This window comes from Echiichthys vipera (assembly GCF_963691815.1).
Source record: "Echiichthys vipera genome assembly, chromosome: 21".
Classification (NCBI taxonomy): domain Eukaryota; kingdom Metazoa; phylum Chordata; class Actinopteri; order Perciformes; family Trachinidae; genus Echiichthys; species Echiichthys vipera.
In genome coordinates this window covers 6,852,017-6,877,770 of record NC_139846.1, presented here as the reverse complement: position 1 = coordinate 6,877,770, position 25,754 = coordinate 6,852,017, and the positions used below count along the sequence as shown (strand labels likewise).

General features: G+C 40.3%; 1 protein-coding gene across 1 annotated transcript in view; it reads left to right on the top strand.

Annotated features, from left to right (window-relative positions):
• LOC310963141 (A-type potassium channel modulatory protein DPP6-like) overlaps positions 1 to 25,754 on the top strand; it is a gene marked incomplete at both ends in the record, with an annotated part of 165,365 nt that overhangs the window by 108,801 nt on the left and 30,810 nt on the right. The window contains 5 exons of the mRNA XM_083935823.1: positions 565 to 663; positions 16,896 to 16,990; positions 17,445 to 17,519; positions 20,590 to 20,642; positions 21,582 to 21,663. Coding sequence (XP_083791949.1) covers positions 565 to 663; positions 16,896 to 16,990; positions 17,445 to 17,519; positions 20,590 to 20,642; positions 21,582 to 21,663 — 404 coding nt within the window. The remainder of the gene's footprint in view (positions 1 to 564; positions 664 to 16,895; positions 16,991 to 17,444; positions 17,520 to 20,589; positions 20,643 to 21,581; positions 21,664 to 25,754) is intronic.

Genomic DNA, 25,754 nt, shown 5'->3' with positions numbered 1-25,754 from the left:
TATTATTAAATATAGAATGGGGTCCAATTGACGTCAAAGATAATAGTCAGGTTAGCGGCGCACTGTTTCAGCCTGCAGAAAGACACAGTTGGTGATCAAAATGTGTCAAGTGGACATTATATATTATTACAGCTTTTGTTGTCAGAAGTAGGAAGAAAATCATTCTGATCTTTGTTACCTTTAGTTCATATTCTTTATATGGTTTGTTTCTAATCTGGAATAGTGGAATAACTCACCCTCTGCTTGTCATTTTTCTTCAAAATCTAAAAACTCAAAATTCAAATAGTCTTCTTCCATTACACTGTTATGCAACCTTACACATGTTTAATTACTCTGAAAGCAGCTACATCTGCACGTTACTCCATCCGTCTAACAAACATATTATTATTTCTGATTATCTCAATCTAACACTAACACTCATTTTGTTTGACTGTAGTGCCAGAGGAGCCTCATACAGTAGTTGCTATGTGATTTTATGTGGCAGTAAATTCTTAAAAGGTGCTAGGAAAAAAAATAAAACAGACGAGTACATATTTATATGAAGTGTTTTTTTTTTCTTTGTAGGTGATGACGACCGCCTGGCTCTCAAGGGCAAGGTGACTGTTGCAGACCTCTTCAGAAAAGACTTCAAGGTTCACGACCCCAATGCCAAATGGATAAGCAGTAAGTTATCCTATTCAATTTTAAGGTTGCACAGTTTATTAAATTGTAATTGGATTTGAACATCATAATAATCATCATCATCATTTAAAATATTTGTATTCATGCATCGCAAGAACAAGAGACAGGTATTTTTCTCAGGTCCCACTTGTGTGAAAGGCAAGATAAGGGAATATTGGCACTTTTTCTGACAATGTGCTTGTCTAACAACTTCATAAGGAAGAAGTTTTTTTCTTCTCTCTGCATCCTAGCTGTTTGAATTTGCTTAATCCATCTTAAAACTAACTTACGAAAGTTGCGATTTTTAGAAGTGTGGTTGGTAGCAGGCAGGAGGACAGGCACGGCAGCTAAGCAAAACAAAAAATCGAATTCAGTTTACACTATATTAAAAATATTTTCAGTGCTTTAACTTACCGTCAGACAGCCTTTTCCGATGAGGAACTGAAGCCTTGGACAGTAATTAAACCTTGCAAAACATCTGAGTTGCTGGATTACCTTCATCTTCAAAACCTGATAAAGCTTTATGGAAATTTGTAATTGGTAATGGTCACTTAAGTGATAACTTATGGCGCTCTTCCACTGCACCGTACAACTCAACTGGACTCACTCTTATTTTGTTTTTCTATTTGCAAAAGTTATGGAGAGTACCTGATACCAAGCGAGCTGAGCCGAAGGTGGAGTTTTGTTGCGAGACTCAACTCATGTCTGTGCAGGAGACTAGAGAGAAAGAAAATCCAACATATCCTGATTTAGTTGCAAAGGGGGTCTTTTACTGTGAAGATTCTGTAGGGAATGAAATGTGCTTATCCACAGTTTTACAGCTGCTCCGCATGCTTGCCGGCTTCTAAATGGAATGTCTGTAGTATTATCCTACATATTCATGAATTTAAGTAACTTTTTCCAGCAGCACACAGAGCTCCAGACAGCCGATGATAAGAGCAGGAACACTAGAAAGACATGACAGTATGAAAGTAACATCCTTAACACAAGATTCACTCTCAGTGGTTGCTGTGATGTTAAATAAGTTTATAATGCTTAAAAATACAAAATACACAGAGCTACCATAGATCCCACAGAAGACACCCTCAAGTGGGTGTTCGCTGCAGTTGAACAGCCAATCTCTGCTGCAGTGGCAAAACACCAGTATTCATAGACTTATAGGTATTTACAGCATAGTCAAAAGAGCCTGTAAGATTATAGTTATCATACTAAGAATATTTTACTAATGATATATTTCTGTTTTTAGTTTAATGTGAAATGAGACAATAAAAACGATTATATTTACTTAAATGATGTTTGTTCTGTCTGTGTCTCTTGCACCATCTGTTCCTCCTCTGTCTTTGCAAAACTGTGTGTATATATACATTGTGCGTGTGTGTGTGTGTGTGTGCGTGTGCGTGCGTGTGCGGGTGTGTGTGTGTGTCCTTGCTGTCTGACATTCCTCAGAACGATTTATTCTATATGCTTCAATAGCTACCCAATTACCCGCAACCACAACCCTCATTTCGCTGTGATCAATGACAATGGATGCTGCTATTGTTACAATTCATCATTGCCAATTTCAAGCGCTTTCATATTAAGATAAAATGGCGACGGACGGGGGGTGCTGTAACAGTAGAAACACTGACTACACCACAGGAAGCCAATGAGATAAAATGATATACTTTATCTCATATCAAGGTAAAATGGCGACTTGACGCAGCCCCACACGTCTCAGCGCAGCATTGAGGAGAATGATCACAGCTCCACGATGTGAGGAATGTGTACAGCTGAAGGATTAATGGGGTGGATTTTGTCTTCTCTCGTGCATACGTAGCTGTCTCCTCCAATCACAGCGTCTAAGATGGCTCTTAGATGCGGCGCAGCTGTTAAATCTTGTTCCCTGAAATTGCAAAGCCTTCCTCCTCTGTTATTGGCTCCAATTAGAAAGCTGAAAACCCATATTTATTATATTAGTGACAGGAAGATTGCATTCCTTCTGGATGTCAAATGATAAGCTGGCTAATGGCGTGCATTTCAGTGGGTTTGTTTTTACTACAGGTCCCCATATGTGCCTAAGGATCAGACATCTCTCTGGTGGGTGATTTGTCGCCATTCCAACCTGTGACCCTCACAAGTTGTAAACAAATCGATCACGCTCGAGTGAGCCTTAGTGAACATCCCAAACTGTGGTTGTACTGTACACATCTGGAAGGTAACATCTGTTGTTTTCTTAGCGAAAGCTCAAACAGGGATTAGAAGCATTTTCTATGAACAACAGAGCGGTTAAATAACGTGAGATCCTTTTTTTTTTTTACTTATAATATTCCCTTAACCTAAGCGTTATCTAAGATGCACAAAGAAAAGAAAGCCTTGTAATAATCCATACATGCAGCAGAAGCTGCCGTGAAACAAGAAGTGTCATCGGAAAGCAGTCTGCTCTTTCATCTAACCCTTTTTGTGCTGTTGACAGTCCCATCGTTGATCTTGAGATATTTTTAGTGTATCATTAGACACCGCTGACAAGGAGGAGAGAAAGGGGGAGAAAGAGAGATCCATCGGCTGATTATTTCAACTTCGTTAGTGTGTCATTTTTACTAGTCCCGGTGCTCTACCAACCTGCATGCTCCCAGGGCTGTCCGTAGGATTTGCAGTAATGGCTTCCCTGGTCGGGGGCTGAAATTGAATTTTTTTTAAACCTCATTTAGCCAGTTTTATGTTTTCCCTTCCCCTGGCTGTCTCCACCTATCAATCAATTCCTTGGAGACAGACTGAATATAACCTCAAGAATCCTTAATGATCATATATTGGGATATTTTTGCCAGGAAAAATTGCTTCTTCGCATCTTGTCCAACAGTATTAACTTGGATATAAACTCTACCTGAGTGTCATTATGTGCTCTTCAGCTGCTCCACACGAAACTTGCAGAGACTGTGACCACCGCCAGTGCAGCCAATGTGGCTCACCGTTTTGAAGGAGCATATGGGTTTATTAAAACTTGGGTTTTCCTTTAATTCTTTTTGACAATCATTCTCATCTTTAATAACATTGAACTCACTTGATGAGAGTATGCAGCATTATTACTAAATAGAAGTCAGATGACGCAAGAAACTTGAGCAGTCGAGCAATCATACAGGTTTTAAATAAAACGTCTGGTTGTTGAGAACGAAAACTGTGTTGAGAGATGCTGTGGGCTGTGTTGATTGCTTCATATAAATAAATAAATCCTGGAGATATGATCCAGGAAGGACGACATGAATAACAGCTTATAAAGTGATGTAGTCAGACGTATTGATACTTTTTAATACCATGTGTTTCAAAATGCTATGATATTCACATGTTAGTATCGAAAGTACAGACTCTTTAATAACAGCAGATTTAACATCTGATTTTCAACCCCCAAATCAACGGTGTTGGCTTGTGCTGTAAAAAGATGATCATAATGATCATGTTTGTGCGCCAAGGATTTGTTTCTTTTGTATCACAAGAAGTATCGAGTATTGTTGTTTTTTCATACTATTACAGCAGTGAAGTTGTTAATTGCTAATGTGACAACCTTAAAATAAAGGCGGGATTCACCGATTCAACTTCTTCTTCACAGATTCTGGCATTTTGTTCAAAGTATATTCCAATACTGAAATCAGACCAGATACTAGTGCTTTTTAACCCAAACATAAGCATGTATACCTCAGTGCATCGAAGTCATTGGGTTTGTGTTAAAGGTAACAGGAGGCCAGAGCCACTGTGACCATATTATCAGGCCATTGACAAAGAAACTGTATTTAACATGGATCAATGAATTCATGGCTGATATCCAATCGTCTTTATGAAGTTGGTACCAGCAGCAGTGGTAGTCTGATCAGACTTGAAACATGCCATTACCAGTGGAACTGATGGCCAAAGCAACAACATTAACCCAAGTTGTAATAAAGTGAAATGTCTGTTTCGTTCTGTGATGTATCTTACTCAAGCTGCCTACAGTGCTTCAGTCTGAATGCTGCATCAGTATTCTGTTCATGTTCTGAAGCCATCATTATAAGTATCCCTGGTTAAGTAAATGCCCAGTTAGCAGACACTGCTGATATCTCACATATGTCGGGGTTTTTTTACCACTCCATCAAACAGACACAGCATCAAAATCATTCTCACACCAACCGAGGTGGAGCCAGCCCTGTGGGACACAATGCAGACGTTCTGAGCAGCTGCATGCCATTTTAATGGCCACGTTCCTTTTGTTTGCCCCTGCAGTATGCCTCTTGTTTTGTTGATATTTGTTAAATATGGTGAAGGGGGAGTCATTTGCGGTTTGACCGATTTGGGCTACCTTAAAAGTGTTATCGCTGTGACTTTGAGAGGGACTTGTGACTGATTTAGATAAGAGTGAAGCATAGTTTGTTTTGTGGGTGTGTGTACACTCATGAGAGCATGGCTGACAATTACCTTGTTTCTGAATGATGCACAACCTCTCATATTTAATGTTTATGTAAAGCAGTCACTTTCGAGATGATTAGCCAGTTGTCTCACTCCCTTATTGACTTTTCATAGCTCTGCTCCCATGACACAACATGAGTAATGATGTGAATGCCATTTGTTAATGGAGTTCTGCAATTGATCTTTTTTCTTACCAATGAGACATGTCAAATTAGCCCATACACTCATTGTTATCATCCAGGGCTCATTTAATGTCACAGACTTTTGTAAAATGGCAACATCATATGAAGCAGCAGGTGCAAATATTCCCTTTTGAGATGGCCCAGTTTACCTGAAGCATTAACGCTGCATTATCTGAGGGGATGACTTGGCACAATCTTACGTTTTGTCATCTCTTTCAACCTCCAGAAAACAGCCGAAGAGAGGCGACAACTAGTGCTTTGACAGAAACAAGCTGCCGCGATATACTGATGTTGTTCAGTGTTTTAATACCCATGGGGGGGACGAGAACAAAAAGCATCTGATGCAGAACTGAAGAGGAGAGGCAGAATTTGGAATTACACATTTGCTTCAGTGCGTCTCATGACAAATTCAGCAATCTCTTGGCTCCTTAGCTACTAACGTCATCTAAAGAGTTGGATGTCATGCTTGATCCAAGTTTTGAGCAACCAAAATTGAAAAAAAACCAGCTATTTCCGTTATGTTTTTTTTCTTGCCAAAATTAGATTACTTTTTTCTCCCAATCACACAGAGGAAATGATTTTTCTTTTTATGATTCTCATCTTGATTACCATATTGTGTTGCTTCCTTTCAGAAAGAAGTAATGGCACAGCTCCACATTGTGCAAAATCCTCAGGAAGGCTTTTGATCAGATCTTCAAGTAGGGACTGAATTACACAAAGTTCTGCAATTTCAGCTTCAGTATCAAAATGCATTCAAGTTTCTAATGATGGTTGGTGCAGGCTGTTAAGAGCCAAAGCTTGGTCTCAAGAACTTATAGGCAATGTCTCTCTGCAGATGCAATGTCAAGGGCTAAACACAATACAGGACTTTTCAAGGCTTTCACTGGCAATGCTTCAAGGTTTTTAAATGCTGTTACTGCAGGTCTTCAACTGGCTAGTGTTGAAATCACATCTTAAAACTCACTAGTACACTGGTAAGACTCAATGACTACTGGCTCTTTGCTAAGCCCCATAGGATTTCAGGACTGGGTTCTTAACCTCATGTAACAAAAAACTGGCATCAGATAATGGGTCGGAGTTGTAATACTGTTTACGTATTATTTAAATCACATTTTCTTTCTTGTTCTGGCACCCCTGCTTGTGTTTAGCTATATCTTGAGGCTTAATAAATATAAAAAGGGTTGTAGAAAAATATGTTTATGATCCTCAAAACAGAAGTATCACGCACACAAAGAAAACATACATTTGCTTGCACATAGACACACAAAGGCCTAGTTGTGTTTTGTCATCTTTTGAGCAGCTGGAAAAAGTGCTAAGTACTTTATCCTCTTCACTTGTTTGTTATATGTGTTTTCACAGTTCTGTGTAGAAGCATCTTTGCGGAAATGGAGTAAATGCGTGATGCAACATTTCTGCTGTGGCTTCAACTGTATAATTAGCCAGACACATCTCTACTGCAGCTGGATGTCCAGTTAGTCTACAATCCACACGGCATCCCCATTCAAGCCGTGAAATGCACTTACAATCCCTTGAAATTCACTTTTGCAGTCTTATCACTAGCAATTCCTAGCTTAACTGTGTTTGTGTAATACAGCAGAAAGGCTGGAAGTAACCCTTCACAGCAAGAGGCAAGAGGCTAGATAATTTTGTTAGAGCCATTCTACAAACATTTACTTTTTGCTCTGTGTATTTTCTTCAGTCCACATTATATTGATATATTGGAATTGAAGTCATATCACTGCTGTGATGTTTAATATCCTTATTATTGTTATTGCTATCATTTTTATTTTAGCTAGCCTCCTTAATTATCATAATTACTGGTAGTATATAGGATTGGTTTGCAATCATGAGGAAACTCTGCTGCTACACTAACACAGAGCACATGAGGACTGTGGGTGGGGAATAAAGCAGCAACAGCCCATTGTGGATTTATGGAGAGAATATGAACAGCTGCTGGCAGACACTGATGAAATGACCTTCACCTCAGACACAGGGAGTCAAATTGATGACACAATGACTCAAGGATTAATTGCAAATTGAGGTTATGGGTTACAAAAAGCACATGGGGTTGCCAGGAAGTTGATGGGGCGGTTTCGGAGAACACTAGCATGCTCTCTTGGAAGTCATCTCGTAAGGAATATGGAGTTAGATGAGCAGTGGGTGAGTTTTTGAGGACTTAATGTTTCGAAAATTCTGCGCTTGACTGCTTTCAGGGTCGATAGACTTATAAGGATATGGCCTGACTGCCCCAGCAGACAGTGTATCCTGGCTAATCACACATTTTCAGGGACAGGTGGGCTTCAGGCTTGATAATGTCATTGTCATAACTCTGCCGGTTGAAATTGTGTATCTCGATGATAAATTTGAGCAAGCTGATGCTAAACGTGACTTTTCTGGCTTTATTATATGACGGTGGAATAGAAAAAAAAAATGCTTTTAAAATAGATGCTCTCTAAATACCTTCACACAAACAACATACATCTTAAAATGTACCTGTGCTACTGGGCCGTACCCGTGTTTGCACTCAGTACATCTTGGAGCTGTTCATTATAGTTCCACCGTTACCTTGTGCAGTTCTTTTGGCTGTCTATTGCTGGTGCTCTGTGTTGTTTACACCTGATCAAGTGGTAATCATCTGTTGGGTTCTGTTGTCCTAGACTTGAATTCAAAGAAGGCATATATTCATTGAAAAGATTTCAAGGCACAGGCAAGCTGACCTGTGGACATTTTGGCAGACACTGTTTTATGTTAGGCTTTAAGGAGTGAATTGAATTGTTTATGGTTCATGTCTCTTTACTTTCTGAGGGTGGAACATCTAAAGTATTTGAGTCATCTGTACGACAGAGGTATTCTTCTATTGAAGCTGCTTATTTTCAGGACCCTGATGTTAAGTCTGAGGGGTGCACTCCTTTAAACATTGCACAGGGTAAATGGACTGTACTTACATAGCATCTTTCTAGTCTTTCGACTACTCGAGGTGCTTTACACTACTTACCATATTCACCTTTCACACACATTTGTACACTCTTCATACACCTGCTCATCAGGCGGATCTGATCTAACCATTCAGACGCACATTCATGTTGACCGTAGGAGCCGAGGATTGAACCGCCAAGCTTCTCATTAGTTGACAATCTAACTCTTGACCCACAGCCCCCAATTGTTAACATAATTTCCTCTTTTAAGGCTAGAATGTTGCTTGGACCCCTGACACCCTAACTTATGTAACTAGTAAATCATGTAATGAGATAGAAAACAAAACCATTATCTGTTTAACAGCATGAAATGACTGGGCGATGTTCCAATTTTTCAACCTTAATGGTGAATTCAGAAGCAGGAGAGGCAGAGAGTAATGAAACCAGCAGGCGCACACTGATTGGCATTTCTGATAAACATAAATGACTTCCACTGTGAAAAGTGGCCAGCAGCAGGTTGGCAGTAGCCCTGGGTGGTTTCATATTTTGTCAGCGGGTTCATTCTTGAGGTTTCTTCTCATTTGTTTGCTCTGCTATTCATTTATATACTTGCTCATTCATCACGTCGGACAGAAATAGAACCTGGTGCTGCAGCTTTGCAACAGTAGAGAAAAATACACAAAGCTATTATGTGGAATTCCCTTTCAAGAACCGTACACTAATTAAACTAAATTACAAGAAATATATACAGTAAGGGGGAGATCATGTAATTAAAATGCTACTGAATTTTTTATGAACCTATGAACAGCACATCTGAGCCAAAGGGTGGCAAAGATGTATTACTGCGCTGGAGACTTATTTTTATGTAGCCACAGATAATTCTCCTGTGTCGCTTTTATCAGACCCGTCATCATCTGCAGCCTTGAGCACAGACAAATGACCTGGGACACACAATAAAAGTCCATAATTGAATACTGCTTTACCTCATATAGCCTACAGAAACCTCTTATTTCATTCACCGGAGTGTGTTTTGTAATTATGCGGGCAATGTATTATGTGGGGGTTAGGGTTTGAGGTTAGGGACATTCTGTATTATTTCCATTTTTGCTGTGAGAAATAATTTCATCTTTTATCAGTTTCTATTTTCCTTCTCAAGACAAGAGCACATTTCTAAGTAACCTGCTCTGTCTTGATGAATATTTACTCTTTAGGTAAATGATATTATGCCAGAAAAAAATATAATACATTAATTTAGCTGGAATTTAATCCAAATCAATTTACAGTAAGTGCATTCAACCGTGAAGATGCTCCCCAATAATTGCAAAAATCATGGGGGCACATAACATTAATGAAATAAACATAATTACATAGAAACAACGCAGTCTGAGCAAGTGAGTTTTTAGTCTGCCAAAGAAGAAGTGAAGGTTTCTGCTGTTGTGATGTCAGTGGGGAGCTCGTTCCACCAATGTGGAGCCAGAACAGCAGACAGACAGGGTTTGTGTAGCAGTACCTGGGCCGTCATTGTCAGGGAGTAGCAGAGTGTAGTGGACGGGCTGGAGTGTATGGTTTGACCATGTCCTGGATTTAGGAAGGGCCATTTGCATCACAGTAGGCAAGTACCAATGAGTTGAATGGGATCAGAGCCACAGAAAGCCAGTGCAGGGTGCAGAGAAGCAGTGTAGAGTGAGAAAACGTAGGTAGGTGAAAGACCAGCCACACTGCGGGATTCTGGATGAGCTGCAAAGGTCAGATGAAATACAACCAAACAGACAAGCAGGCCAGGATGGAGATCAAGTCAAGTCAAGTCAAGGCAGTTTTATTGTCAATACTTCACATGTGTTATACATACAAAGGAATTGAAATTATGTTCCCCGCTATCCCATGCGTAGACATCGATCCAGACAAGACAGAACATGACACCACCAGGGCAGACAGGACATGACAACAGTAAAGTGCAAAGACATACAATAAAGTGCAGAGAGCTTAAGGCTTGTTCCATAGAATGGCAGGGTACACATATTATAAATAAAATAACAAGAAAATAACAAGTCACAGTAACAGGGTAAGAGGTAATATGAATACTTTGCTTTGTTGGCACAATTTCTGTAGTGCAAAAACAGTCATTTGGTGTGTGTGTGTGTGTGGGGGGGGGGGGGGGGGGTCAGATCTCTAGACTCCAGCCAGTCTGAGGTTTCTGATGGCTGGGGCTGGGGCTGAGGCTGAGGGAGTGAGAGAGTTCAGCAGTCTCACAGTCTGATGGTTGAAGCTGTTGGCGAGTCTGGCTGTGCGGGAGGGGAGGCTCCTGTACCTCCTACCAGAGGGCAGGAGGTTGAACAGGTTGTGTGAGGGTTGATTTGCATCACTCACAATTGTGAGTGCCTTGCGGGTGAGGCGGGTTGTGTAGATGTCCTGAAGGGAGGGGAGGGTTTCCCCTATGATTTTTCCAGCTGCATTTGCTATGCGCTGGAGTGACTTTTTGTTGTAGTCAGTGCAGCTTCCACCCCACACAGTAATGCAGCTGGTGAGAATGCTCTCAATTGTGCCCCTGTAGAATGTTATCATGATGGGTGGAGGGGCCCCTGCCCGCTTGAGTTTCCGCAAGAAGTAGAGGCGCTGCTGGGCTTTCTTCGCCAGTGCTGTGGTGTTGGTGGTCCAGGAGAGGTCCTCGCTGATGTGCACCCCCAGGAATATGTGATGGAGATGCAGTAGTCTAATCATGATACGGCAAGAGCCTTTATTGTCGTCTTGCTGATGAATGGACATATCCTCTTGATGTTGTGGAGCATGAATTTGCAGGGGTGGGTCGTTGCAGAGATGCTGGCAGCAAAGGACTGCTGATTATCCAGTGTCACCCCCAGACTGAGCTGCAGACCCCGCAGAGTTCTTGATGTTGATGGGGAAGCAATACATGGGAGACGCCTTCCCTGGAAGGAAGAGCATCTCAGTCATGTCCAGATTCTTACAACTTTTTTTATCAGAATATACCTGTTGAGGACTCTCCTAAGTATTTTAACCCTCTTAACTGGAACAAAAGACACTCAAGAGAACATTGAATGTGATGAATGATGTGAGTACAGTTGTGCCTTCAAGAAAGGGTTGAGTGGGAATCGATACGGAGACTTAAGAAGAACGAAGAATGAGCAGCATTATAAAAGCTTTGAACAATTACAGTGCTAGACGGTAATTTCACTTCAAGAGTCTACTAGAGTTGATGTCCTTGATGTAGTATTAAGCAGCATGAAGCACCAGGACTGAAGCCAGCGGGACCCCATGTTCAAATAAATGCCCAACTACAGCAGAAATAAACATGTTTTAGCCTGGTGCAAAAAACCTTTGGGTTCTCTAGGTCTCTCTGTGAACTCACCCGATACAATTACACTTAAAATTATGAATAGTTAAAGGCATGACCAAGTTAAGTGACAGGTCGTTGTCATCAAAGGTGGCAAGCTCAGCAACCAGGCTTCAGTCGACCCATATCAGCTCCCTCTACGCTCCACCTCATTGTCCATTTTTGGATTAGCAGTGTTAGTGTTAGTGGAGTTAGTCAAAGCAAAGAGGTTACAAGGTAGTGCCCCAAGGCTACATTAGTTGCTACTAGCTAACACACCAAAATATCTGACTGAGCTGTCTGTGGCGGAGTTGCATTTTGTTTAATGTACAGTATGCTCCGGGTTTTGACAAGGAGGAAGAAAGCGTGGAATAAAGAAGTGTATACCTCTGCTTCTGCTCACTGGTGATGGGGTGGGGGGTGGGGGGTAGGAGCCCCATACTGACCTTCATCCCGATCACATTTGGTCCAGAAGATCTGTGCCATGCTTTAGCCTTTAGCGTGATCCTCCCTCTTCCCGCGCAGCTCATGCCCGCTTGTGCTCACATTAGCCTACCTGAAATGATTCAAGATCGACTGCTTGTTGCTTATACGTCGTCACCCCTCGGATATTTAGTTTTGTTTAACAATTTTAAACATTTCATCTGACCAAATCTGCAGTAAACACTCCACTTCCACATCAGACCACCGGAATCGTTCGCCTGCATCTTTTTAAATGTCCGTCGCGGGAAACAGTCGTATATAAACAGACATCAGGACCGCCGTCAATGCATGTGCTTGTGCTCGTACACTTGCATGCATGTTAGTTTGTAGAATTTAAAGAAAAAGCAGACAGCAAAAATGAAAGGGAAAAATGAAAGTGGTGCCCAGGAGGAGAAGAAAAAGGCTAAAGCCTTGTTTATTGTGATGTATGAACAATGTTGCAGTGTGAATTAATTAAGGACCTGAATTAGTGGCAGTGGTAGTAGACTAATGAGACATTGTTTAGGCATGTTAAAGCTTATTGCCTGCCTGTCCTGATACAGCCTTAGACACAGCCTTAATTATTTATTTGCAATGTTCTGAATACATTTTGGAAAAAGATGTATGTTCTGTAATGTCTTTATTGGTTAGCACTAGTAGAAATAAGCCATTTGTGTTTAATGAACTTACAGTTGCTTAACAGACATGAACAAATATTAACACAAATGAATATGTATATAATATTCTAACCCTAACCCATTGCTTCATATACATTAAATGTAAATGTAAAATAGGCACATAGACTTAATGCGTTGCTGACCAGCCAGTCAAGGAATTTGGAATTCCGGGATTAAATCTGCAAAGTGAGTGAATATATTCGTGATATAGGCTCAGCTTGTTTACAACCTTTTGTTATTATCTATCTGCTTTTGCTCCGTGTGCCTCTGCTTTAATGATGTTGACGTGTCTCCAGATCTCAGAGGTTGCTTTCATGAGTACAGTGTGAGATTGAACTGAAATGTTGTCCAAGACTATGAAAATTACACTTACGTTGTAATGAAAAAAAATTAACCTAAAAAAGTGTTAGTTTCACAAATAAAAGACTATTCCATAAATATGCTTCTATAAAAGGAAGGCCATGGAGTTGAACTGTACAAACTCAATATTATCACTCAAGAATGTCGCCTCCCTTTCTCCCCTCTTCCTGGCACTCCCTCTGCCTCCCTGGAGTGAGGCTGGGTTAGGGCTGTGCCCAGGGCAGGAGGCTGTATTAATAAGACATACTGCTGTGGAATAGGTATAGATCAGAGCGGAAAACACCGCCCTAGGCTAATGCACAGCGAGAAAAAGTAGAGGGGAAAGAGAGAGAGAGAGAGAGAGCTAGACAGAGAGAGATTGAAGGGAAGACATAATGCCTAGGGTACTGTGAAAGAATAGATGGCTCTCGGTCTCTGAAAGAGCAGAAAACAAAGAGTTTGAGAGGTGAAGAAGGGATGATAAGGTCTAAGATGATGAACTCAGCAGGAGGGTTTATAAAAGGGCAGTGATGGGAAGGATTTGAGAGATCTGAGGTATATCTGAGGTGTCTTGGGGTGTGTGGATAAAGGAGGAGATCATGATTCACTGAGGAATAAAGATGGAGAGAAAAAAAGCCGCCCTAAAGGGATGAAGGTCTGAAGCCTGACTATGAAAACCGAGCAAGTCACAAAGCAAAATAAAGTCCAGTCAATCTCTTTGGCTGCTGATTTGTCAACATATTGTCTTTTTGTTTTATATATTCCAGCCCCATCGTCTGCAATCACCATCTCATATATAGAGCGTTTATCAAGATGCCAAATGGAGTCAGGTTAAGACAATGGAGTGTGGTGAAAAAAAAGCAGCACTCACCATGATTTCCATGAAAGAGTCCATTTTATATCGTTGTTAGTATGCCGTTGGTTTTTAACAAGGAGACAAAAGCTGTTGAAGAGGTCTTTGGCTATGCCAATCTAAAAATGTCTGAAAATGCTCTCCACAGCACGTTCTGAATTAAAGCCATTGTGATGGTAATTTTGTCACCTCTAATGGACAATTAGATATGCTAGCAGATAGAGAGCTCTCTGCATAACAATCTCTGGGTTCTAATTACCTCGCCAAATGGAGTGGTTGCTCATGCTCCTACGGATCACTAAAGCAAGAGCGCAGATGGATTGAAGGTGAAAGGGGGCAGTTGCTGTATTAAACTTATCCTTCCCTGATAAAAGCCTGATGGATGAGGAGCTGTATGAACTTTCATACGTCTTTCAAATCATGGCTCCCTTCAAATGTTTCCTCCAGTGGCCTGAACTCAATATGGTGGAAGCGTTTGTATTCAGGCATATTGAAAGCTGTGCATTTTCTGTGGCATCAAATAGGTCAGATTCCTGAACACTTCTGTTAAACCGCTTTGTAGGTAGAAGTCACTTTTTGGTTCTGTACCTTGTGTAAAGGACTGTAAAGGTGTGTTAAAGGCCGTGAAAACACATTTCCTCAACTAGCATCTTATTACCAGTGATGGTGGTCCTGTATGAACACACAATGCTCTTGTTAAAGTCAGGACTGTTACAGTAATTTCACATGAGAGTTTTCTGTATTTGTGTTTTTCTCTGAGTTTTTCTCACTGGTTCCAACTAAGTGGGCTGGCTCAGTGTCACGTACTCTCATGCACCAACAAGGATTTTGTTATATTTAAGTCAAGTTGTGATGACAATTTTTGAGCTTTTCATTGAAATACAGTTTTTGATTGTTGAAGTTTGATATTTGGCAATATAAGTCCACGTGGACTCAAAGATAAACTGATTTGATTTTGGAGGTCAAAGTTCAAGGTCACATGTGACCTCACAAAACACATTTTTGGCCATGAATCAATAATTCCTTTGTTAATTATGACATTTCACAAAAATGTCAAGACAAAAATGATCAAGTGATGACATTTTAATTCAATACCTTTCTGGCCATTATGCAGCGCCACAGCTCAGCAACAGAAGGGAAGGCATTTGTACAGGTACCAAATTCCAGTTTCTCCCCACATTTTATTTATATTGTTGCTCAAGTCTGTTACACCTATAGCTTACTGTAGTTAACAGGGTTATTGATCAATACCACTTAGTCGAGCATTACTTTAGCAAGGTGCTGAAATTTGGGCTATTAGAACTCACTTTCTTATCTTATTTCTTCATTGCATCAAGATGCTTAAAATGGTTCACTATAATGTTTTTAACTCAAATTATAGGTTAGATAAACCTATAAATAATCTTTACCTAGAGCCGATAAGTTAGAGATACATTTTTAAAATGTCAAATGAACAGATCTTAAAATGAAAGTAAGACTCCTTTAAAACAAACTGGTGTCTTCTGAAAAAGAAGTATAAGTCATGCTGGATATTTGTCAAATTGACACAAAACATTCTGATACACTCGCAGGTCACCTGGCAGACTGACCTGCAGCTGTAACTGTGTTCAGGAAACTGGCAGTGTTCAATCACACTCTGCCTGAAACAAAGGCCTGTTACTGACCACAAGACAGTTTATGATTGAGTTGGGAGCCCTTGATTTATCATACCTTCAAACCAACACATTCTCACTCCCGACTTCTGACATACTGCCCCTTGCTCGGTACCCCTTTGGTGTAATTTTCCAATGTGCAGAGTATGGTTAGGTTTTGACAACGAAACTTATTTGTTATGTTTAGGAAAAGATTGTGGTTTGTGTTCAAATAAGTAAGTCTGTTATTTTGCCTACTGTGCATCAGGACATTAGTTAGTTTTTAACATTAGTTAAAATAAATTAACATTGATTTTTGGTTTTACAAGAAACACAAGCAGTGGTCTCCGGGTAGAAGTCCTGTTTGTTTGCCCCATCCATCCACCCCAACCCCCTCCCCACCTGGACTAATCATCCTCCCTATGAGAACCTTGTCACTCTTTATACTATCATCTCTAAGCGCTACAGTCGAGCAGTTGAAATCCCAGGTTGCCATGTGCTGTAACAGACGCCGGGGGCCACGGACTGCCTATTTAACAAGTTGCGAGTGAGAACGGGTTGCTTCAAACATTATAAGGAAGTCAAATTGCAAACGATAAAGTCTGATTTTTTGTTGAATCCAAAATTGTGATCACAATTATAATACAGCTAATTGAACTGCCGTGTTATCCAAGCCCTGCTTTTACATTTGAATCCACCAGATATATTCATGCCACCTAATAATGGTTGCAGTTGTTTATAAAAGGTGCACCTTTTTGTTTTGCTATTCTTAATAAAACTCCCTAAACAGGCCTAATTTGATATGCCTTTCGTATAATAAAAAAGGTAATAAACAAAATGCTCAACACAGCTAATTATTTTATGAACATTGAATTTGTTTTTTATTTCAAGTAAGTAAGTAAGTTATGTAACACTTTAAAGAGGTAAATTATTTGTTTTGCAACTAGAATTTTAATTTGTAGTGTCACTTCCTGTACAGAATACATAAGCAGGAAACTTGACAAGTAAAACCCCTGTTTTACTGCTGACATATCAGACTACAATGGAGGGCTACGCTCATAATTTCTTTAGAAGTACAAAGTGATCTTTCACTCTCACTGTCTCATGTCAGAGTTCATTTGTTCTTACCACCCTGAGTGTTTGGAGTTATAGGATTTCTATGTAAGAAGCTTAATTATTGCTCCCTCGTGTTCTGACAGTTAAAGGTCAGTGAGTGTCTGCCCATTTATCTGACCAATATCAGGATATTGGATAGTACAGGCCCCTTTTTTTTTTCCCCCAGGAATTATTTTCTATTATTTTGAAAGGGCAGTATAATTATGTGTAATACCATTAGGGTAATTTCTTTTCATGTCTGTAGACTTTTAAAGATGCTATTACATGATAGATTAACGAACTTCTGAAATCAAAGTCTCCATTTCTCTCTCTCTCCTTGTAGGTAATGAGCTCTTGTACCGTAATCATGATGGCGACGTCGTCAAGTTCAACGTCGACACTGATGAAAAGACCATCTTGGTGCATAACAAGAAGTTTGTAAGTCTTTTTAACTTTTTCACAATCACAGGACTAAAGAAGTGACTATGGCTGCCCCTGAATTAATTTGAAACTTTTATTATACTGTCAGCAAATCAAAGCACCCAAAGCTCCTTTTTATTACAAAGCTTAATCAAATAATCCATTGTTGCTGTGAAATGTGAACTGCATAATTAAAACTTGGGTGTGTTGGGGAAAAACGTTGAGCTGGAGATAGAAATGGAGATGTAGCTTCAGTGCTGCGGCGGCTTGGATGTGACACACAACATTATGTCTGCCATCAAATCGCCAAGGCCTGGTGCAAAGATTAATGCAACTCCCATTTGCTTCAGGAGCTGAGCAATCCATCAAACGCAGTCATTTAAGGACTGTTTTAATGAAAAAATACTACGCATGATTAAAGGTCTCATCTTTTTGTCTTTTTTCCCCTCTCACGTATGCCTTTGCCTCTCAGGAAATGTACAAAGCCAGCAAGTATGAGGTGTCTCCTGACATGAAGCATGTGCTGTTGGCCTACAACGTTGCTCCGGTGAGCTTTCTCATTTGTTTGCTTGTTTTTTCAATTAGCAAACTGACAGTCAAATATGTCAGCTGTCTCCACCAGGGATGGGGTGGGTATATGCTCGTAATGCAGCAAAGGCAAAGGAGAGAGGAAAGCAGGGAGGGAGGAGAAAGTAATCATGGTGTGGTGTGAAGGCCTGTTGCACACGGCTGCCTGTCAGTGATGGCAGCGGGGGCCGGCACAGCCGAGTGGAACTGTAGCAAGGGAGCCAGAAACACAAACAAACCCCTCGGCGCTGCGCAAAGCTCACAGGGAGGGAGATGAGTTCGACAGGAAGTATTGGCTTGGAATTTATCATTTCTGTGCAATTGTGAATAAAGTGTCCCTCGACTACTTCGGCTTTGCCAGCACCGTGATACACATCAAAGCATTTCATCTCCTAATATAGGTAGATCAGATATATTGAATCATTTTGCGAGCTGATGGAGAGCTTGTGCCTTTTGTTAGTGTGTGAAAGATGCTGCAAAGGATATAACCCTGTGTTATTGCCTGAGATGAATAGGAAATATTACAACACACTAGAGATGGCAAATGTGTTGTGGTGCATTTGTTTGCATTTATTATTCCATGCAAACTTCCATCACCTTGATAGATGACAGTCAGTCCTGCTAGATGCTCACTGTAGCAGCACACAATGCACACTCACGCACACCTCATCTCTATAACATGCATGGGTCGTGGGTGTTCATAATAAACAGCGTCTGCATACTAACACACAAACACACCATCTTCCATCTGAATGTGAATGTGTCTGTCTCTAGTTGGCAGTGACTTAATGCACTCCTACATTTGTAGCATACACAAGATGAAACTATCTGTGGAACGCTCAGTTACTGCAGAAAAACATATGTCTGTCTGAGACTGAATCCATAGCAGTCTCCAATTAAAGCAGCAGGTAAAAAGCAAAACAAACACCAGAATTTGAAGTAGAGTGAGACCTCATCTTGCAGCTCTCTCTCGCCCTGAAATGACCTGTGATTAGCCAAAGTCTCCCGTCATGAGCCAGATCTTCCAAGCCTGAAAACAGAGCCAAGAGGAGGTGCAGAAGTTGTCTCTCAGAATATTTGAATTACAATATCATAAAAGATTATTATATTTTTTTTTTTTGCCCAAATCGCCAAAATAAACTGCTTAGCCCAGCTTTAAATAGAAGAGAGCCAAACGTGTTGATTTAGAGAATAATTGAAGAACCGCAGCCTGTACAGAAATGTTCTCTCTGGTTAAAGGTGTCGCGGCTGATTCATGTGTAATCACACCCAACAGTGATGTCATGGTGTACTGACACACCCTAGAGTACAGTTCATCACTGCAGCAAAGTGATCCTTAAAACTGTAATTCTGGGGTAAAATCATCACAGGGTCTTTTTCGGCAAATACACTCACCAAATAAGCCATAGAGACAATATTTTTTGTGTATGAACGATTAACGGACATGTCCAGGAGAGTCGCTAACAGCTGCTAACAGTGGAATGCAGCTAACACTGATTAGCTCAGGGCATTACGGTGATTCCATTAAAACATCTTTTTTAACCACTAACACTGCTCAAAGTAACACCAAACCTCTGCAGTAGCATGAGAAGAGTCCCTACACAGAAAACGAAGCACAAACAACGTAGTTAGTGAACCTAGAGTTTGTTTAAAGAGTGTTTTGAAAGCCTTACAAGTCGTCATTCAAGTGGATTACCAAAGTCAATCCAAAAGGAAGGAGCCCGTTGGTGCTTTGTTTTCTGTTTAAGGACTCTTCTCATGCTACTGCAGAGGTTTGTTGTTATTTTGAGCGGTATCAGTGTTTAAAAAATGACATTTTAATGCCTAACCGTAATGCCCCAAGCTAATCAGTGTTAGCCACATCCGCCATCCCAATCCTGTAAGCGACTCTACTGGATTTCTCCGTTAATATGTCATACAAGAAAAAAACTGTCTCAATGGCTTATTTGATGTACGTAAGTGTTGAAAAAGACCATGGGATGATTTTACCGCGGAATTACACTTTAACCCCTTAGAGGTAATTTAAGGGGATGTTGAGTTAAACTATAACCTTTTGTTTTGACATGTGATAGACCTGTACAGCAATGTAGACCAAACAAACACACCTTTAACAATACGTTTTTATATTTCCCCCTGGTGCAATCACATTCTATTTATTTAGTTAGTTTTTTGCATTACCTTTAACCAGAGAAGTCAGTTAAGAACCAATTCCCATTAACAACGGCGAAGAGGCAGAAACAAGTAGATACAAGACATTAAAACAAAATCACAATATATACAGAATATACAGCAACCGAGATGTCAGCTTCATCTTTTGCAGCCGACTGGAACGAACAGCAACCAAAGGAGGTGCAGAATTTGGGAATGGCCATATGTGCTCCTCCGATGGTCCCATTACTTAAGTTGGGAAGTCATTCTTCATTCAACAGCGACACTACAAAGAAGATGTGCTGTATGTTATTGGTCAGAGTGTTTAACCAACCTGTTGTTAGACTTGTCATGAGGGATTATACTAATAAATAATTTTTTAGGTAGTGTAGGTCACTCACCAGCAACGGTTATAGTTTTACAGTTAAGTTATATCATATCATATTACAAATTACATGTGAGCCAAAAATGGATTAATAACAAAAGGTTCTTACCATCAAACCAACATTTACTTTGGTTTTGCATAACATGACGTCGACTCATCAAGTCGTGCACCAAAATGTCCGCTGACTCTCTGGGTTGTTTTTTCATATTTGAGGGGGTGTTCACATGAATTTTCTCAGTTGGGAACTAATTTTTCTGTTTATTCTGACACCACATGAATGCATCTTAACAACTCACCTTTTCCATGTTATTTTCAAATAATCAATTTATGTCAGTTTCTAATGGCGTTTTTTCTTTTTCTTGACAGTCTTTATTTCCATGGAACTACTCAGGTCTTGCTTAGGCGTGACATCCACATTGATTTTTACTTTTTTTTAAAATGCTGTCAAGGTGAAACTTCCTTCTGTTTCATGTGGAATAATCTAATCTGAATCCTTTCTTGCTAACTATTCTTCCAGGTGTACCAGCACTCTTACACAGCCTTCTACATCATCTGCAGTCTGGATACTCCGTAAGTAGGCCACTGGGCTGAATTGTTCCATTTATATTGCATTTCACTTTCTCATCCTATAATATCTCACCTGACTTTGCTGCCTCTGACTCTGAAAGTGACTCATTCACACCTGTTCTCACAGCTACCCTCCTACAAAGCGCCTGTATAATTAACTACACTGTTAACCTCCAACCCTCCCCAGTGTTATCTGTGAGATGAAAGGGTTATTAAGTAATATGTCTCCTCATTTGGCAGGTTTGCCTTGACATCTAGATCGTACTAAAGAAATTAAAGGAACAAGCATTAGTGAAGCTTGACAAGTATGCATCTTTTGCTGAGATTTAACCTCTCTGAACTGAATTCATTTTTGTTAAAACATATGAAAGAGTAGCTGAGTGTTCATTTTCACTCCTGACAAAAAGAGTAAAAGAATGCCACCCATTTTCAAAGTAGTAAGTTTAAAAAGCCAGAACTTGTAGCACTTGATTAACTGTTATTGATCAACAGCCAAGACATATTAGGTCCATTTGTTTCCAGTAAGTAGACACCTCACTAATTTATTTACCTTTTAAATTACATCCACACCACAACACATTATTACAGCACTGTCAGCAGCTCTCATGCTCAGATCTATATGTGTGCTGCCACCCAGTGGTAATGTGACAAAAACAAATCCACCTCAGCTGATGACCTCATTCATCCTGATCTCCAGACAAAGACATAGAGGCAGTGGCACCTCTAATTCTGCGACCTGCACTGCACAGCACTTTTCCCAATAAGAAGAGGTGACACTGTTATAGAGCGCGGGTATTTATGGATACACTTAAACCTTTGTTCTCTGATGTTCTACACTTGTTCTTCTCCCATAGCAGCGCCTGGGAGCAGACAATCACCGTGTTGTGAATCTGTCTACACTTCTGGCTGATAGCATTGTTTCCTCTGTCTGTGCAACCCCAGGGCAACATGGAACCTGAACCCTCCAGAAGTGCGAAATGCTCAGCTGCAGTATGCAGGCTGGGGTCCCCAGGACCAGCAACTGGTAAGAGCTGCAATATACATGAAGCCTGATGACCATTTCAAAGTTAGTATTCAATCCATCTTTATTGTCTGACATATAGCTAATGAAATGTGTCTTTAATGTGGAGGATAAGTTAAAAAAAAAACACACCATACTGGATAACTAAAAGAAAAAAATACAGCATGTGTAAAGTGCAGTGCCCTTTTACTGTCAACGTGAAGGTAATGGAAGATAGAATTAATGATTTTAGCGGAATTTACAACAGCCCACTAATGGGGTGATTTGGAAAGGGTCTGAAAGCTACTTGTACTTTCTATGTTTAAACCTGTTTTCAACGTTTTTTTGGCTACTTGGGGGCAGTGCAACAAGCTGTGAACACAACATCGATCATCATCTTACACAGTTAATATGGCGAACATGCGAGCCATCAAATCAAAACACTAATGCTAAAACGCTCTGTAGAGCTGAAGGAAACTGCAGACTGCATACTTCTCTGGAAAAGCATCACGTAGTCATTTGATCCATTGTTAATATAAAAATGTTGATTAGAGCAGCTTTGAGGTTACTTTGTTGGCAATTATGTGCTGGTGCCAATATCAAGCTTTATACAGACGTCAAATCCTTTGAAAGATGCAGCCCATGAAGGTCAATCAGACCTTACGTGGAACAAAACTAATGGTGCATTCAAGTGCTCCTTGTCAAATTACAAAGTCAGATATTTCAGGAAATTAACCTTCAACGGATGAGGAAACATCAGTGGTATGAAGGGACAAGTTCCATCGTACCTGAGGTTACAGTTGGAGTCGTCACATTTGACTTCAGGGAAATTAATTCATATAACTTCCATTTACCTGTAACACCATTTGATTATTCACGAAATGTCCAAGCTTCTAATAAGAACAGACGGTAGAGTAAGGGTTAGCGTTAGTGTAGTGTGGCTTTTCATTGGTCCACTTCATGTGATAGATTTACCAGAGATTGATCACAACCTGAACACAAATATCATCACATTTGACAGGTTCACGTTACATTGTATGACTTTACGATCTGACCAGGACTACCTCCAATGCGTACAGTACGCCAGTCGACCAGTGCACAAGTATGAGATACTGAGGGTTGAAAAGTATATGCAGGTTGTTTTCCCCAAATTTGACGGGAGGATAACTGAATTTTTTGGCCACATTTGGAAGAAAATGTGATGTGGGACAGGCATTCTTTAGGAATGTTTGGTCTCGAAATATAAAGCAAGCACTAGAGGATCCAGCCCCTATTAGGATTCAAATGATCTCTATATTTCAGACACAGCGTTGTCCTTAAGTCAATGGTACGGTATACATTTGGATCCTTGAAAGCAGCAAACGCAAACTATTTTGTTCCCCCGAACGTAAGTTATCCAAATGAGTCACTGAGATTTCCCAGTGAACACATTTCAAATGAAACACTATTGTTTGATTCACAAGACGTGAGATGAGTCATTTACTGCCTCCATCATCACATAGTCTAACTTGTCAGAGCCTTAATGAGCTGTTGGTTTGCAGGGCAGACAGACTGTAAGTGATAACATCCTGCAGCACAATGCTATTAATTACCTGGTATCTCGTCAGTGGATTAATTAACTCAGTCGCTAGATTGATATAGCCTCAAGTTTCCCACCATTAGTCATGAAATGGTTTTGCTTCCATCAGGCAAGTTATGTTAACGTGAAACTGAGCAGCAGCTGGTTTCCCTGAAGGGTCAGATGTCCTCTGTCGAAGAGGTAGAGGTTGAAGATGTCCATCAGTTGAAACAAGCAAAAGCATTCTGCAAGCCAAAGCATGTGTCGTCATATTCAGACACATAATATGCATAAATCAGCCAACCTGCTATCCTGTTCCCAAATCCCTTATGCACTTAATTAAATCTCCTGTACTTTGCCGTAGCGAATGAGCACATACATGCCCATATTTACACTCACAGGCACAGCTGTCCAGACACATGTTGAGCTCCTTTTTAGGCCAAAAAGTCAGTGTAATTGGGTAAATAGTAGGCATCTTATTTCCTGTTTTGTACTCTTTATTTATTTTTGGAAATTAAATCCAAATGGATGGAATAGATTATTTTTTTCTGTTCGCTGTAGGCAACTAAGTGAGGTCAGGGGTGGTGCAGGAGGCAGGACCTGATGCGGATTACACTGTGGTCACGTAGCTTGTTTATAATTTGGTCATAAACAACAAGTCTCTTGACATTCCCTGAATATGTCTAAGAATTTCGGCCTTGCCCATACCGACAGAAGTTTCCAAATCTTGTTTGTTTTCTTCCGGTTTCTGTCAGCTGCATGATAGAAATGTCATCAACACCCACTCGCTCGCTGTGAATTCTCACATGAACTTTGTACTTGGGAGCTGGCAGGGTAAACTCATAATGTGTAATGGCATATCCAACTAATTCGGACATCTGCGTTCTCACATACAGTCTTCCGGTTAATTTTTACGTTTTCAGTGCATGTGTGAAAGGGCCATGATAGTGGCTATGTGAGGCTGTACTTAAGCTAAATGCTAACATCAGTATTCTAGCAAGCACATGATAGTGTTAGCATGCTGAGGTATTGTGTTTTCCATGTTCACTGTCTTGGTTTAGCGTGTGAGGGTAGCTAAATAGCACTACACTACAAAAAGTACAGATGAGGCTGATAGGAATGTAATTCGTTTTTCAGGTATTTTGTCAAAAAATGCCCCTTTTATACCACCTGAGAACACATAAATATGTCGTCAAAACTTTGCACGTGCTTGTTTTCTTTAAAGTGTTAAGTTACGTTCAACTACCTAAACAGCACTATAGTTTTCTTGGTAAAGAATTAAAAAATAATGACTTTTCTCATTGTGTTGGTGCAGTTTCAGTTGCATGGCATCATTCTCACCAGTCCAAAGTTTGTTTAATCGCCTCCAAATGTTCTTGCTGAGGAAGTGTGGATCCCGGCCATCACTGGCAGAGTTCTACCTTTCTTCAGAGAATGGGGCCAGGTCTTCTCTCTGTGCTGTGGCCTAGATTAGCTTCTATACAGAGACTCCATCTGCACCAAAGTGAAACTGAGCCACATGGTCCCGTGGCTCGCATCTCCTTAAGAGAAACTAACTGTGACAGTTTATGTGTTACCTTAAAAGTGATGCAGGGTTTGCTTCTAGTTAGCTACTTAGTTTTTCGGTGTGTATACTGAATGCCACACTGCTGAGGCAAAATACTTTGAAATGATAAATTACTGTAAGTCCATGTGGTACAGAAGAGTATATGTAGCCTTTATCTTTTTACAGTAAAATAATCAGCAATTGTAGACAGCTCCAGTATTGGATTTCCTGTTGTACATCATCCCATCATTTAGAACTTTCGGCGTGAATATGTTTTTGAGAATCATTCACAAACCGATCCCAGCTTGAGGCCCAGAGATTCCCTAATCCTTGAGATACTGAGCAAACCCTTTTCTGTAACAGCCTCAAGATTGATTTTAGCATTAAGGCTTTAACATTTTAAAATTCCTGCCCCTAGAGCTGTCACCTACGCTCACCGTTAGTGTTGATGATCTATTATTCTGTGTAATGAAAGAGTTGACCTTCAGTTATCTTGAAAGCCCTGCGGGACTGTAGAGGAGAGTCAAAATTTGGTCCCATGGTATGCCGTGTTATCAAAAATGACTTATTTTGTCCTCTTTGTGCTTTTGTCAAAATCTTTCGTATCCCTCTAATAAAAAAGGTGCTTTTGGCAGTATGTGTGTGTGAGAGGTGAAACACACCATGCTAATGTGTGTTACGACCCCCTTGATCTTGGTTGTGATAGCATGACATCTGCTTCACCCAGGTCTCCCACCTTCATTTATAACGTGTATGTGTAGACACCACTGTGCTTAGGTTTGCGCTTGTGCGTGTTGTTGATAATAATAATAATGTAACAGCTTATTCACAGTAAGGAAATTCCCTGTCGGAAGGCTGTCAGTTAAGGTCAGCAACAGATCATCGCTGCGAAAGCTGGAAGAGATTCAGTGCTATGCACAAGAACTCTCCAGCAGGACGGGAGTTGCTTAAAAATAAGCTCTTTTTTCAGCGTAAAAACAGTTGGTCTATTGTGTGCCTTTCCAAAATGTG